General features: G+C 48.5%; 1 protein-coding gene across 1 annotated transcript in view; it reads left to right on the top strand.

The window, feature by feature from the left end:
• LOC309977101 (polycystin-1-like protein 2) overlaps positions 1-13,208 on the top strand; it is a gene marked incomplete at both ends in the record, with an annotated part of 81,582 nt that extends 68,374 nt beyond the window's left edge. Inside the window, 11 exon segments of the mRNA XM_082863024.1 lie at positions 459-687; positions 1,893-2,001; positions 2,003-2,098; positions 3,263-3,359; positions 6,325-6,462; positions 8,083-8,268; positions 9,162-9,259; positions 9,490-9,651; positions 9,655-9,719; positions 10,021-10,024; positions 13,047-13,208. Coding sequence (XP_082719150.1) covers positions 459-687; positions 1,893-2,001; positions 2,003-2,098; positions 3,263-3,359; positions 6,325-6,462; positions 8,083-8,268; positions 9,162-9,259; positions 9,490-9,651; positions 9,655-9,719; positions 10,021-10,024; positions 13,047-13,208 — 1,346 coding nt within the window.
• Positions 13,209-15,542: the final 2,334 nt, after the last annotated feature.

Genomic DNA, 15,542 nt, shown 5'->3' on the forward strand with positions numbered 1-15,542 from the left:
AACAAACGATTAAGACTTATACCGTCTTTGGCAACAGGCAAACTTGGGTTCAAATTCAAATCTTGTACGTATTAAAATATTTGCTGATAAGAGAACATTATGTCTAGGATTTGCTTAAGGTACTGCAGGAAAAAAAAATTGGAGGGCTGAGGCGAGACAATTTTGGCAAAATGTGGGTAATTGATGCAGGAGGGCAATGGGTATACTATTCTTGTCTCTTCTACGTATAAGGAAATTTTGAAAATGCCCTTCATAAAAGACTAAAAGAGGAACATTCAAATCCTAACTGACCATATGAGCCAAGTATCCCATCTTTCTGAACCTCAGATTCCCCATGGTTTGGCACACAGTAAGCGATCGATACAAGAAAGCCATTACTAACGCTCCTGTTTCTATTGCACACAGTCTGCTCTGTCACTCAGCACCAGCTGATGCTCTTTCTCTCCCTTGTCCTCCAGAAGAAATGCAGTGCCCCAGGCCCGAGGTGGGCCCAAGAGACGCTGGGAAGGACAGTGCCTACAGGCAGTGTCTCTACCTTCAGCTGGAGCACCTACAGCAAGAGCTGCTGTTGCTGGAGCCCCAGGGCTTTTCCCAGGGCCAGAGCCACACCCAGGCACTGGGGCAGCTGCAGACCCTGAAGGGTTGCCTAGGGGGACAGCCCGGAACCCCGCCTCCAGCACACTCGAGGTAATACACTCCCTTGGGTGCTCCCAGCCTGGGGCCTGCAGGGAGAGCACATCCCGGTACCTTGGAAGGTTATTCATCCAGATCTCCCCAAGAAGCAGCGATTATGGACTGCACAAATTCAGGGAAGAGGACTTTGAACAGGGTGATTTTGCCAGATGACGGTTAGAGCCCTTTGTACAGCACTTTACAGTTTATAACCATTTTCACGTGGGTGTTTCCTAGCTGCACACTCTTGGACAAGCCCCTCATCCTCTCTGAGCCATAGCTTTCTTACCTGTAACATGGGAATGATAATGCCTATCTCCTGGTTCAAACCTAAGAAGAATTTAAAAGGGCCTGGTCCATGAAGAGCAGCATGTGGGCTAAGTGTGGAAGGGCCTGGAGACCAAAGTCCTCTCCAGGGTCCCATTGTCACTGCTGGCATAGCAAACATTTTGTTTACCAAACATTTGCTTTCATCTCCATGTGAACTGCCATCCTCCCCTTTGAGGTCCCAAACCCCTACCCCCTTTTTCTCTGAGATGCCACATAACCCTCAGTTGCCTAACTTGTCCTTGAGCCTTATATTCTTCTGGAGCCCCTATATATATGTAATTAAATTTTTTTTTCTCCTGTTAATCTGTCTCGTGTTAATCAGACCAGCCAGAAGAATCTAGAAAGGGTAGAGGGAAATTTTTTTTCTTCCCCAACAACAGCACCATAATTCAGTGAAAAAATGACCATTTTTTTGAGATGTATTCTAAAATAATTGGTGATGATTTTATATTACATATGAAATTTATTTTTAAATATTCCAGAAAAAAAAGAAAGCATGTGGGGATAGATGATACACGTTTGACAAGGAGGTGATGGTTGTTGAAAGTAGTTGATGAGGGTTCACTGTACTCGCTGATTTCCGTATAATGGGGAGTTTTCATAATAAAAACTTAAGTACCAGCCTTCTAGGCTTGCCATGAGGAATAACAGATAAAACCTGTATAAAGCAGTTTGCATGGGGACTGGCTCCTAGTAAGCACTGAATAAAGGTGACCTGAATAGAATATATGTATGTGTACCGGATAGAATACAGAATAGGATAGAGGAGAATACTGAGGGTCTGAGGGGTCAAGGAGCTTGGCCAAGGTCACGCAGCTGGTAGGGTTGGGGCAGGGTTTGAACTGGAGCCCAAATGGTGCCCCCCTGATTATACCCATCCTCTCTTGCAGCTCCCTGCAGGCGAGCAAGCCCCCTCGAGGCCTCCCCTGGTGGTGTGTCCTGGTGGGCTGGCTCCTGGTGGCAGCCACCAGCGGAGTGGCAGCCTTCTTCACCATGCTCTTATGGCCTGCACTACGGGCGGGTCAGCCCCCTCAAGTGGCTCACCTCCATGGCCGTCTCCTTCGTGGACAGTGTGTTTGTCACCCAGCCCCTGAAGGTCAGGACCCCTGTGTGGCTGCCCTCCTGCCCTCCTTCCCTCCACCCATGATTTCCCTCCTGCCAGCTGCCCAGTTCTTAGGCTTCAGCAATTCCTTCATCTATTCAATCTATTCATTCAACAAACCCACTTGGAGCACCACTTCTGGGTGGACCTGGGGCAGGAAGGTAACTACCAGGATAACCCATGCTCCCTCAGGGCCAGATGCTGACATTTCATCATCACAATCACCCTTAGGAGGGGCCTCACCTCCATTTTACAGATGAGAAAACCTGAGGTTAAGAGAATAAGGTCACCAAAAAATCTTGCCCTTAGGCCACATGTATAAATAGGAATGATATCATATTTCCTCAGGTCTAGGATGCTTTTGATTGTGAGATGAGCCAGCAACTTACACAAACTTTACCTTCAGGAAAAAACTCACCAAGCCATTAAATGTGTGCATGAACTGGAAATACGCTCCTATTTCTGAAAATGTAAAATTACGCAAGAGAGCAGTGAGAGTCAAAGAGACCCTGAGCCCCGCCTGGAAGGAGCCAGGCAGTAGGAATACTGTGTCGGGGGAGCTGCAGAAGTGAGGGAATATTTAGAGAAAATCCTTCCACCTACGAGGCATCACAGAATCCCCCACCCTCATTCTTCCCTGAACAGCATTCATCAGAGACTTAAACAGCTCCTGACACCTCCCTCAATCTAGTCTGAGAATATTAAGAACAGAGTCCTGAAACTTTTTGTTCCCCAATCAAACCACAGAATCCTACTGTGATTGTGCACTGAAGGTGCACAGACAATGTAATGGAAGGAATTACTTAACACGGAAAGAAAGGGAGGGAGGGAAGGAAGGAGGAGGCAGGTGTAAGCAGCTACGCTAGTGAGTCACCAGGCTGAGGGGTAGGAGAAAGGCCAGCAGGTGGGAGGGCTGGAGAATGCCGGAAGCAGCGTGAGCTCAAGGATTTGCTGGTCTCTGCCTGGTTGGTGGCCAGGCACGCAAGCCCTGCCTCTGACCCTTTATGACCACGTCCCCTCTCTGCAGAGGATGGCTTCCCCAGAGCATGGCTCCTGCACCCAGGACACAAGTGTGGCTCCCATTCTACCCAAGCTCAGACCAGGAATTGACAGGGACTTTCCAACATAGGCTTGGGGTTCACAGTGGGTGCCTTCCAGGTGCTGGGGTTCGCTGCTTTCTTTGCGCTGGTGTTGAAGACAGGGGAGGATGAGGAGGAGTCTGTGGCCCCCCTCCCGGGACGTGTCTCTGGCCCAGGTAATGGTGCCCGGGTGCAGGCAGGGCTCTGGAACCTGACAAGGCTGAGAAAGCCCCGTGGAGCCCAGACACTGGGTGGTCCCCGCCTCAGACCTTCGCTCCCCATCAGCCTTCACCCTGACTATTGAAGCACCCCCAATCCATCCAGGGACAAGTGACTCTTCCTCTGTCTCTTGGGCAACCTGTTCCTCCCCTATCCGAGCCCTTCTCTCTGACACCTAAGCATGAAGAGGCACCATGGGGTCCACGTTCTTCAAGGGCCATCATCCTCTGTGTAATCCCAAGCAGGCAGCTTTCTTCCCCAGGGCTCAGGTCATTAGACAACCAAAAAACAACAAGCTTGTGTGCGTGAGGGGTGTGAGGGAGCTATAATTAGGGTTCTAAGACAAAGGTCTGCAAACAACAGCCAGGGGGCCAAATCTAGCCCAGCGCCTGTTTTTGTAAAGAGTTTTAGTGGAACACAGCCATGCTGTCTGGTCAGAGGAGCCCACGACCAGCCCTCTTCCCCCCAACCTGATTTCTCACTTCCCAGCCAAAACTCCTGAGGGTGTCTCCAATAAGAGAATTACAAAAAACAAACAAGCAAGCAGAACAGATTCAACACTCTAATAGTCTACACAGAGATTTTGACTTTCAGGGAAAGTAAAACGGGAACAAACGAAAGCCCACACCCCTACATCATCATGCAGTGTGGTGACCTCCTCATGGGACTGTATTCTTCTACCCTACAATAGGGATTTGGCTTTGTAGATCCAAAAAGTCCATTAAAACCATCTTCCCAAGTCAAAAGAGTAATTTTTCTCCAAAGAGATGACAGCCTCCTGACCAATCAAATATTCATTCAGTAATTCCTTTGGCAATTATCCAGGGAGTACCTTCTGTGTGCCAGGCAGTACAATGGCTTTGGAACATGATTTACATAAAATCCAGTCATTGTAAGTGTATAATTACTGATTTTAGTAAATTTATAGAGTCGTGCAACTATCACCACAATTCAGATTTAGAACAGCTTTTTGGAACTTACCCCCAAAAGTTCCCTCTTGCCCATTTGAAGTTAATCCCCACTCTCAGCCTCAGCCCTGGCAACACAGCACTGACTGGAGGGAACAGGCTGCTGCTCTTGGAATGAAAACCCCTCTGGGAAGACACATTAAACAAGTAAATGCACAAAACGACTTGTAAGAGAGAATGAGGGGGCAGAATAAGAGGGTGGCTCCTAGAGGATGGGAGAGGGAGGGTCTGAACACTGGGCATGTGCAAAGGCCCTGAGGTAGGACAAGAGCTTGTCATTTTATAGCAATTACTGACAGGGTGGCCAGAGCATGGGGAGCTGTGTGTGCAAGGAAGGAATGCTTCAAGACGAGGGCAGAGAGGTGGATGGGGAGCAGGTCATACAGGGCCCTGTAGGGCCCGGGGCCATTCCGGGGTTTTGGAGTGTTTGAAATAGGAGAGCAGCATTATTGGACTTGTGATTTTGTGACTGCTCTTGGAGACCAGAGGAATTGGGTCAAAAGTAGAAGTGCGGAGGCCAGTAGGAAGACTACTGAAATGGTCCAGACTAGAGGTGGCATGCATTAGCAGTGGGGGTGGACAGAGGGGCATGGATCCAAAGGATAGCTGGGTCAATATACCCCTATCAGACTGGCTAGAAAGAGTGATAACACCAAATGCTGACAAGGACGCAGAGAAACTGGAGCATTCATACATTGCTGGTGGGAATGTAAAATGGTACAGCCATTCTGGAAAAGTTTGGCAGTTCCTTTCAAAACTAAAAATGGGCTTACCATACACCCCAGAAATTACACTCTTGGGCATTTATCCCAGAGAAATGAAGAATTATTTTCATACAGGAACTTGTACACAAATGTTCACAGAAGCTTCATTTGTAACAGTCAAAAGATATTTAGCCACTCCTAGGAATCTACCCAGGAGAAATGAAAATATATGTCCACACAACACATTCATAGCAACATTATTCTTAATAGACCAAACTAGGAGTAATCCAAATGTCCATCAACAGGTGAATGGATAAACAAAAGGTAGTATGTCAGTACAATGGAATATTACTCAACAATAAAAAGAAACTAACTACAGGGAATTCCCTGGCGGTCCATTGGTTAGGACTCTGTGCTTCCACTGCAGGGGGCCCAGGTCTGACCCCTGGTCAGGGAACTAAGGTCCTGCAAGCCACGTGGTGCGGGAGAAAAAAAAAAAAAGAAAGGGAAAGAAAAAGAAACGAACTACTAATATACACAACATGGACAAACACCAAACCATCGTGCTAAGTGAAAGATGCCAGATACAAGAAACTATGTACATATGATTCCATTTATATGAAAAGTCCAGAGAAAAGAATCTATGAAGACAGAAAGAAAATTAATGGAGCTAAGGGTGGGGATAGAGTGCGAGTAGAGACCAATTTCAGGGACATGAGGAAACCTTTGGGGGTGACAGAAATGTTCTAAAACTAGGTTGTGGTGATGGTGGCACAACACTACAAATTTACTAAAATCACTGAATTGCAGGCTTCCAACAGGTGAAATTATGAAAATTATAGGTCAATAAGGTGGTTTGAAAAAGAAGATACTTGGAATTACATATAACAGGACTTTGAGATATTAGTAACCTTCATCCTTCCATCCTTCCAAGTTTTGGAAGCACTGGGATCCATCTTAGAGTTCAGGAACACAGAAAGACAGCATCCAGGAATCAGTAAGACTTCAGGTGAGGAAGGCATCTGTGCTTTCAGTATGAGGAGAATTCTCCAGCTGGAGAAGAAGGGACGGAATTCTGAGCACTGGGATAGCATGGGCAGAGGCATGGAGGGTAGCATTGGGAAATGGCTCCCAAGGAGGAGGAACAGTGGATCCCGTTGTACCTGGTGAGGGGAGTCTCTTGGTTGCAAACGTACAAGCTGGTTCCACTGCCCATTTGGGGGACTGTCCTTGTGCCCTTGCTTTCACAGACCCCTCTGCCTTGTTCCAAGCACAAAGAAACAGCAGAAGGGACATCTCCCAGAAGCCTCTGGCCTCTGACGTTGAGAAGAGGAAAACCACCCACCTCAAGGAACAGAAAGCACTTGCCTTAATCAGAGAAATCTTGGGTAGGCAGCCAAGATTACTTACGAGCAACCTTCCCACTCGCTGGTTCTCAACATAGATTTGAGCAGATGTGGTACAATCTCTGACAGGCCCACACTGCTTCTGGGCCCATCGCCCCAGATATCTACTCTCCCCAGCTTCTCCCCTAAACTTAAAATCCTTCCGTGGCTCTTCCAGGTCCCTGGATAACGTCCAAACTCCCTGCTGTGCTCCACCCACCCAGGTCACCTCTCTCGGCCCCTTGTGCCCTCAGCTCCAGTGACACTGCGTCCTGCAGCTCCTGACCCAGGCCCTCTGGCATCTAGTCTGCCTGGAATGTGCGCACCCTCCTCCCTGCCTTTTCCTCTGGTTAATTCCTTTTATTCTTCAATTCTCAGCCCAAAGGCTGTGTCGTCAGAGAGGCTCCTCTGGCCGGCTGACCAGACGCTTTCAAACCTCACTGTGTGTCTTAGTCTGGGTTCCCCCACAGGCAGATCTGGGCATAAGCAGTTGGTTTGGGAGGCGATCCTGAGAAGCACTGGTAGGAAAAAGTGCAGGAAAGAGACGAAAGCCGATGGAAGGCGGTTGGTGAGTGGGTTCCATGTGGGCAACTGGGGCTCAGTCCTGCTGAGACCTCAGGAGGGGCGAGCGTAGTACGTACCCCCTAGTTGCCACCCACCAGGTCACTGGTGAGGGCTGCTTCCGAGGAGGGCGCTGACCCTGCCGCAGCCCTGGCCTGCCCTCCCACGGGGAGCCCACGTGGCCAAACCACAGAGTGGCGGAGCTTGTGTAGGAGCTGCATGTACAGAATGAAAAACAAGACAGATGTGGGCAGAACCCCAACAAGTCATCTTGGAGCGGGGGTGCCAGAATGCAGATTCCCAGGCCCTGGGCCCAGAGATTCTGGTTCAGTAACGTTCTGCGTCCCCCAACATGATTCTGATGTCGGGCCTCCTAAACTAAATCTTTGTACCTAATGGGCCCTTAGGTCACACTCACCTGTCTACAGGTGTGCTCCATGAGGGCAGGGAACACGTCTGTCATCTTTATTGCTCTATCCTCAGCACTGCAACATGGCAGAGCCTCATTTTTTTTTTTTTTTTTTTTTGGCCACACCACGCAGCATGTGGGACCTTAGTTCTCAGACCAGGGATTGAACCCCTGCCTCCTGCAGTGGACGCTCCAAGACCTAACCACTGGACCGCCTGGGAACTCCCCAGAGCCCCATTTAAAAAAAAAATCTATTTAAGAAACATTCATACAGCACGAAGTCCGTTCAGGCACTATTTTAAGTGCTTTATAAATATTAATTTGTTGACTCCCTCATCACAACCCTGTGTGACAGAATTATCCCCATTTCACAGACGAGGAGAGTGAGGCACAGAGGGGTTAAGTCACTTGTGAAGGGCACATGGATAGGAAGTGGCAGAGCTGGGATTTGAACCCAGGCAGGAGGCTCATGGCCTGTGAACTTTACTACTTTCTGCTGTCCTTATAAGGACTGATTCCTTTGTCACCAGAGGGGTGAGTGGCTGGTCTACAAGACCTCAACTGTTCTGAGCCATGTGCCTTTCCAGTTCCTGCCCTGGACTTGGTAGGAGCTGGGGCCTCTGCCTGACCAGGGGCTGTGCCTCCCTTCCCAGCGTACCTGAGCTCCCTGTGGATGCCACTGCTGGTGGCCTATGGGCAGGGGGACCCCAGCGCCTACTGCTTCAACAGACACCTTGGGCACAGCTTCACCCGAGGCTTTTCAGCCGTGCTGGACTTTCAGGACTTGTTCACGTGGGCCAACACCACCCTCGTGAGCAACCTGGACAGTCATCACCCAGGTACCGTTCACCCACCCCAGGACGTGGGTCAGTTCCCTCCCGGGAACAACTGTGGGTCACTGTCAACTTCAGCCTTACAGAGAACCAATAACCACAGAGCCATATGCTTTGAAGGAGAGACCCTCTGAGGGTCCCTAGCCCTCCCTGGATGCAGAGTGGAGAACCTCCTTCTTAGATAACTGAGCAGGAATTGGCCAGGTAGAAATGGTGTGCCAGGCAGAAGGGACAACATGAGAAAAGGCAAGCCTGAAACACCAAGGCACTATACTTCCTGGAACTACAGAGCGTGGAGTGCGACTTCAGTGTACAGTAGGAGTTGAGGACCCACAAAAAGCAGAGCAGGAGAGAGGAACAGGGGCCAGATCATGAAGGCTCTGGAAGCTCAGAGTTTATGCTTAAGGGAGTGAGGAGCCATTGACAGCTTCTCGGTGAGGCAGTAACATAATCAAATCTGTGGTAGAAGCTGCATTGGAAGTTGGAGTTGAGGGTAGGTAAGTTAGGATGCTGGGCAAAAATGATGCGACTGATGTAGGGATGGGGGCAGAGGTGATGGAGGGACGGGGTGGGTGCAGACAACATTGAAAAGGTACTATTGGTGGGCCTCGTTGACCCTTAGGATGTGGGCATCGAGGGAAAGGACATAAATGGTCTCCAAGTTGATGACTGGGTAGGAGTTGCCATTCCCCAAGAGAAGTTATGCAAGAAGTAGACCAGGTCCAAGGCGGGGAGATGGTGGTGAATGGCTGAATGTAGTGTGTGGTTGGCCATGAACTTCTCTTGGCTAATTCTACAACGGGCACGCTGAAATTCGCGCTCGCACCCAGGCCAGAAAGCTTGGGATGTGTTGCGATGGTGTTGATGGCTAGATTTATCCACTTGTTTCTCATCTCCAGGCTTTGTCACTGATGGGAACTCCAAGCTGGTGGGCACTGCCCAGATTTGCCAAGTGAGGGTCCAGGAAAGCTCTTGCGCTCTTGCCCTGCAGCTGCAGGCTTCTCTTTTTTTTTTTTTTTTTTTTTTTTTTTGCGGTACGCGGGCCTCTCACTGCTGTGGCCTCTCCCGTTGCAGAGCACAGGCTCCGGACGCGCAGGCTCAGCGGCCGTGGCTCACGGGCCCAGCCTTTCCATGGCATGTGGGATCTTCCCGGACTGGGGCACGAACCCATGTCCCCTGCGTCGGCAGGCGGACTCTCAACCACTGCCCACCAGGGAAGCCCTGCAGGCTTCCCTTGATGGATGCCGTGTGCCATATTCCCTGGACGTTGAAGACCTGTCAGACTATGGGGAAGGCTGGAATGCCTCCGTCCTCAATAACAGCAATGACTTTTCCCAGGTTTGGCAGTACCAGAGCCAGAGCCAGTGCCGAGGGTATCCCATCTGGGGCTAACTCACTGTGTACCGGGGAGGAGGTTACGTGGTCCCCTTGGGGACTGATCGCCAAAGTGCGTCGAGGTAAGGCTCACTGGATTCACATGCAGCAGAGGAAAGACATTTGCTCAAGTCCAGGTCTGATTGGAGGGTGCAGCTTTCAAAACAGGGCCGAGCCAAGCTCATTGTATCATTGTGGGGAGGGGCTGGGGGATTCAGAGGCATTCAGGTCATATTTTCAGGCCCCTGGAAACTGTGCAATCTCAGAGCTCGAAGGGAATTCCTGCTTCCAGCATTCTCAGCCTGGTGCACCAAGCCTGGTGGCCTCTGCTAGAGCCAATACAGGGATGGGAAACTTAGTACGACGTAAAGCGTCCGCCACCAGGCAAGTAGGAAGTGGTGAAGGCTCTTAACCTTAACCAAGAATTATGCAGGGTCTGAGGTCTTACCCTACTCATAAGCTAACACACTAGCCTGTTTCATGGATGCTGGCAGAAGACACAAGACTCCTAGGTCAGAGACAAAGGATTTCATTACTCACAGCAAAAGCAGTAGCAGAGCTTCATGGTGTTTGAAGTCAGTTCCCTGGGAAGGGCCACGACAGATGCTTGCCCATGCAGTGAGTTACAGTACCAAGGAGGAACTCTGAGCTTGGAGCATTCACTGTTTCTACAGTGGCAGAAGCAAGCCTGCTCTTTGTCTGAAGGAGGGTGTCACCTCATCCCTTGAGGTTGCTCACTGCAAACTCAGCCCTGAGATGATGCCTGGGCAAAGCCCTGACAGAGCCTTGCATTCCTGGAATACTCAGCACGAATGTGCAGGGACACTCAGGGCCCGCACACACTGTGTCTCCCAGCACGCTCTAGAGTCAGACAGCCCTAGGTTTGAAACCCTGGCACTGCTCCTGTTAGCTGTGTAGTCCCAGGTGAGTTAGTGAACCCATGTGAACCTCCATCTCCTCCATGGCGCTATTACAGCACCAAGGAACACAGGGAGCAAGCCCCAAAGGAGGACACCTGGCAGGGGTCCCTTGGGATTAAGGACAGGCAGGAATAGCTTATTTCCACCTAATAGGTGTTTTCCTGCCACTCTGAACAACTGATACTCTCTCTCTGCTTCTATGTATCAAAGCAGGACGCAGACCCACCAGGGACAGGGCATGTTTTAAAACAGGCCCATCATTACTGCTCTAAGTAATAACAGCTATTATTACTACATGTGCACACACACACACACACACACACACACACACACTTCTATTTCCTCTTCACAATGATCCTGAGGCACTGGTGTTAACACTATTGCAGATGAGGAAACTGAGGCCTGAAGACATTATCAGCTTTCCCACAAGGCAGGCAAGATTTGAACCCAGGTCCCTCTGGCATGTGCTCTTTCCATGGCACCCGTGAGCAGATCTCCAGGAACTGGTCTTGTGAACTGCCAGCCCAAGAGGGATTGTGACAGTTGCAGCTGCTGCCTGCCTAAGCCCCTGATGCTCTATGTGGCTGCTCTAACACCATGGTCCTCAAACTTTAAAATGCATCATATACGAAGTACTATGTATAAAATTGGGACTTCCCTGGTGGTCCAGTGGTTAAGACTCTGTGCTTCCACTGCAGGGGGCATGTGCTCGATCCCCGGTCGGGGAACTAAGATGCTACATGCTGTGCAGCATGGCCAAAAAAATAAAAAATAAAATAGGCACGCAACAAGGAGATATATATATATATATATATATAAAATATAATTCCCAAGTGACTTATAGCCCTTATTCTGTAATAACTTTTAATTAATTAATTAGGCTGCACCGGGTCTTAGTTGTGGCACACGGGATCTTCGTTGTGGCATGCGGGATCTTTTTCGTTGTGGCACACAGGCTCAGTAGTTGCGGAGTGTGGGCTTAGTTGCCCCGCGGCATGTGGGATCTTAGTTCCCTGACCAGGGGGCAAACCCACATCCTCTGCATTGGCAGGTGGATTCTTAACCACTGGACCACCAGGTAAGTCTCTGGAATAACTTTTAATGGAGTAAAACCTATAAAGGTACTGAATCACTATGCTGTACACCTGAAACTAGCATTGTAAATCAACTATACTTATAGATAGATAGATAGATAGACAGACAGATAGATATAATGTTTAAAACAAACCAAAAAACCGCCAGTCATAATCCCTCGGATGGCTCATCAAAACACAAATTCCCAGGTCCCACCCCCAGAGTTTCTGACTGGGGAGATCTGGGGTGGAGCTTGAGAATCTGCAATTCTAACAAGTTTCCAGATGATGTGATGCTACCAGTCTGGGGACTGCATTTTCAGAACCTCTGCTCTGACGGCCAGGGGACCTTTGCACATGGGATGGGAAACTGAGGCCCAGAAGGAGGAAATTAATTCCCCAAGATCATGGCAAATGAAGGGCAGACTAGAATCACGTCTCCTGATTCGTGGGACTCTGTTCATTACATCAGTGATTCCCAGCCCTGACTGTACATTAGAAACACCTGGGGGCTTTTGGCAATGCCTGCCACTGCACCTGAGACCAATAAAAACAGAATTCCTAGGAGAAGGATCCATGCACTGGTATCTTGAAATCTCCCGTGTGGTTTGCATACACAGCCAAGATTGAGAACCCACTGGAAAAATGACTAAAGAAAACAATTTAGGTGATGACAAACAAACTTTAACTTTTCATGAAGTGGACTGTCTCCATTCAGAGATCTGCAAAATGGAGTGGAAGGCAGGAAGCTTTTGTAGGGTAAAGAATAATGAACAAGGAAGCGGAAAATAGAAAGTATCTGATTGGCCAGCGCCACAGAGTCAACCTTGTTTGGGATGAGAAGGAAGAGGAAATAAGTATAGAGCCTGGAATTTGCCTGGTGTTTGGGGATTAGTGACTGGATATACTGCCTTTCTGGTCAAGGGGAGCCTTTACAGAGACACAAAAGTTATCCAAGTTTCAGTTTGCTGACATGGCACCCTGCATAGGAGCAGCTCCATCTTGGGCCCAGAAATTTATTTCAGGATGTTCATATGGTTACTTTGGTTTAAATTTTGAGAAACCACCAAACTGTTTTCCATTTCACATTCCCAGCAGCAATGAGCGTCTTTGTACACAAATTCCTAATAGCCTTTGTGGGGATTGGGGGGGTGGTGGAGGGCATCTTGTCATTCTCAATGGAGGGGAAGAAGGAACCCCCTGGGGATAAAGAAGGAACCCTGTGGGGATAAAGGCAGGAGTGAACACCCTTGGGATTCCCAGAGGAGGTCAATTCCAACACAAAAGCAATACTAAACAGTGAAGTGACTTTGGCAGGGACCAAATTGGACGATAAAACCATGGTTTCCCCTTAGAAAGAAAAGCCCTCAAAGAGAATGGCCCTACGTAAGTTGCATGGTTCTTTCTCCCTCTGCAGCTGTCGGAGGAAGGAGAGATCATCGATTTGCTACTGATGAAGATACTCAGTTTCCTGGGCATTAAATGTAAAAGACAGGAGCCTGGAAGCAGCAGTGAGCAGCCTGAGTTGCTGTCAGAGGCCTGGGCCCCTCAACCTGTATCAGCTGTGCCCCAAATTTAAGCTGTTGGTCCAGGCACAATCATCTGTAGAGTAGGGGAGGGCCAGCATCTCAGGCCTACACTTACCAGTGATTCTGTAATCTCTCCTGGTCAATATTTTTCTGTGTCCATAGAAGAGTTACCAAACCTGGCAAGCAAAAAAAAAAAAAAGGAAAAATACATACATACCTCCATACAGTTGCCACCACTATCATAGACTGTTTGTTCAAATATATTTTCAACTAGAAATATAACAAATATTGTCTGGAGTTCAGGGAGGGGGGGTGGGAAATCCCCTCTACAGACTGATTATTTCATCTTCTTGGTCAGTCAGGAGTTGCCTTTGAATGATTCTAGTTCAGGGTTTCCTAAACTGTGTCCAGGAGATGCTAATGGGTGTCATATTAGTTTGCTAGGGCTGCCAGAACAAAGTACCACAAACGGGCTAGCTTAAAACAACAGAAATGTATTGCTCCACAGTTCTGGAGGAGAGAAGTCCAAAATCAAGGTGGCAACAGGGCCGTGTTCCTTTGGAAGGCTCTCTTTTAGCTTCTAGAGTATGCCAGCAATCCTTGGCGTTCCTTGGCTTGTAGATGCATCATTCTGACCTCTGCCTCTGTTGCCACATGGCCTTCTTCCCAGTATGGGGTCTGGGACTTCAACCTATCTCTTTAGGGGCCACGATTCAACTCATGACAGGTGTCATCCTCCCCCAAATGTTTCTAGATCAAACGTGGGAAACACTGGATACACAAGTGCTTTAGCATGGGAATTGTTAGAGCTTTTAATATGCTAAATGTGCACTATGAGTCTTCTGGGATGAGATGAATGTGAGCAATAAAGTGTGTAATGATTCCCAAACCCCTATGACCATGGCTTCTGGTATTGAAGCACTTCAGTCAGGGCTAGTGTTCCTTAGGCAATACTTTGGGAATCGTTGATCTACACCAGTGGTTCTCAATACTGGCTACATGCTAGAAACCCCAGACTTCATCCCAATTGATCAGAATCTATGGGTCCCAGGCATCAATATTTTTTAAGCCCCCCCTGATGATTCCAATGTGCAGTCAGACTTGATAAACATGCTTTAAATTCTGAGAACCACAGACCTAGATAATAAAAGTCTTCCAGGTGACTGTGTGGATAAGTGCACATTTCCCCTCTCCTATGCAGGAGAAGCACCTCACGAATCCTCTCCAATTCACCCTGTCTTGTCTCTCCTCCTAACACACCCATTGTAGCAGGTACTCTAGGTAGCCTGCCCCAAATCCATTCCATGTGTCCCTCCTTGCTATCAGAATCCCAATTTGTTCAGGTAGCCCCTACCCCTACCCCACATGACTCATGGTAAGGTGACCCTGTGGCCACCTCAAAGTAAATCTTGATTTGTCTTAGCAATAGCCCTTGACAGGGCTTCCCTGGTGGCACAGTGGTTGAGAGTCTGCCTGCCAATGCAGGGGACACGGGTTCGTGCCCCGGTCCGGGAAGATCCCCCATGCCGCGGAGCGGCTGGGCCCGTGAGCCATGGCCGCTGAGGCTGCGCGTCCAGAGCCTGTGCTCCGCAACGGGAGAGGCCACAACAGTGACAGGCCCGCGTACTGCAAAAAAAAAAAAAAAAAAAAGAGAGATAGGCTCTAGTGCTGGACATTGTCTGGTCTAAGACTGCTGGAACTCTGACAGCTACCTTGAGACCATGGGGAACAATCTGAAGATGGCAGAGCAGAAAGATGAGAGGAACATGCACACTTGATGAGGTCATTAAACAGCTAGTTTAACCGTGAAGCTGAACTACTGCCAGGCTTCTATCTGGATGAGAGCTTAAATATCCTTTTATGATGGCTGAACCAGGATCCCACCTAACTACCATGACAATCAAAAGCCAGAATCCTTTATAAACAGAGAGACACATAACATGGCAATACACATAAGACCTTGGGGATTTATCTTCTATCCACCCCAAAGCCCATCATCCATTCTTTATTGTGTCAGGTATGAACATGAGCTATATAAGCAGATAAGCATCAAATAATTCATACCAAGTGCACACATGTCTCCCGAAAGTCTGGTACAGAAATCTAACCAGACACATAAAGTCCGTTAGTTTAAATAGGAAAAGTTCTAAGATCTAGAGAAGTTGTAAATTCTTCATTTCTCTTTCCCATCTTTCCCATCCACTCTCCACTTCTCTGTTGACTATAAATATCAAATTGGAAATTTCTTGTTGTGAGAGAGAAAAATATATCTGCTCAAAGAGATGAGAAGGCCCCCCTGAGACACCTGAAAGAAATGACCACCTGCATTTTCAGGTGCCTGTACCAACTGTGCAATGAGATGACCTTTCACATTCCAAGCCATG

Source organism: Leucopleurus acutus (genome assembly GCF_964270905.1).
Source record: "Leucopleurus acutus genome assembly, chromosome: 20".
In the NCBI taxonomy this organism is placed as follows: Eukaryota; Metazoa; Chordata; class Mammalia; order Artiodactyla; family Delphinidae; genus Leucopleurus; species Leucopleurus acutus.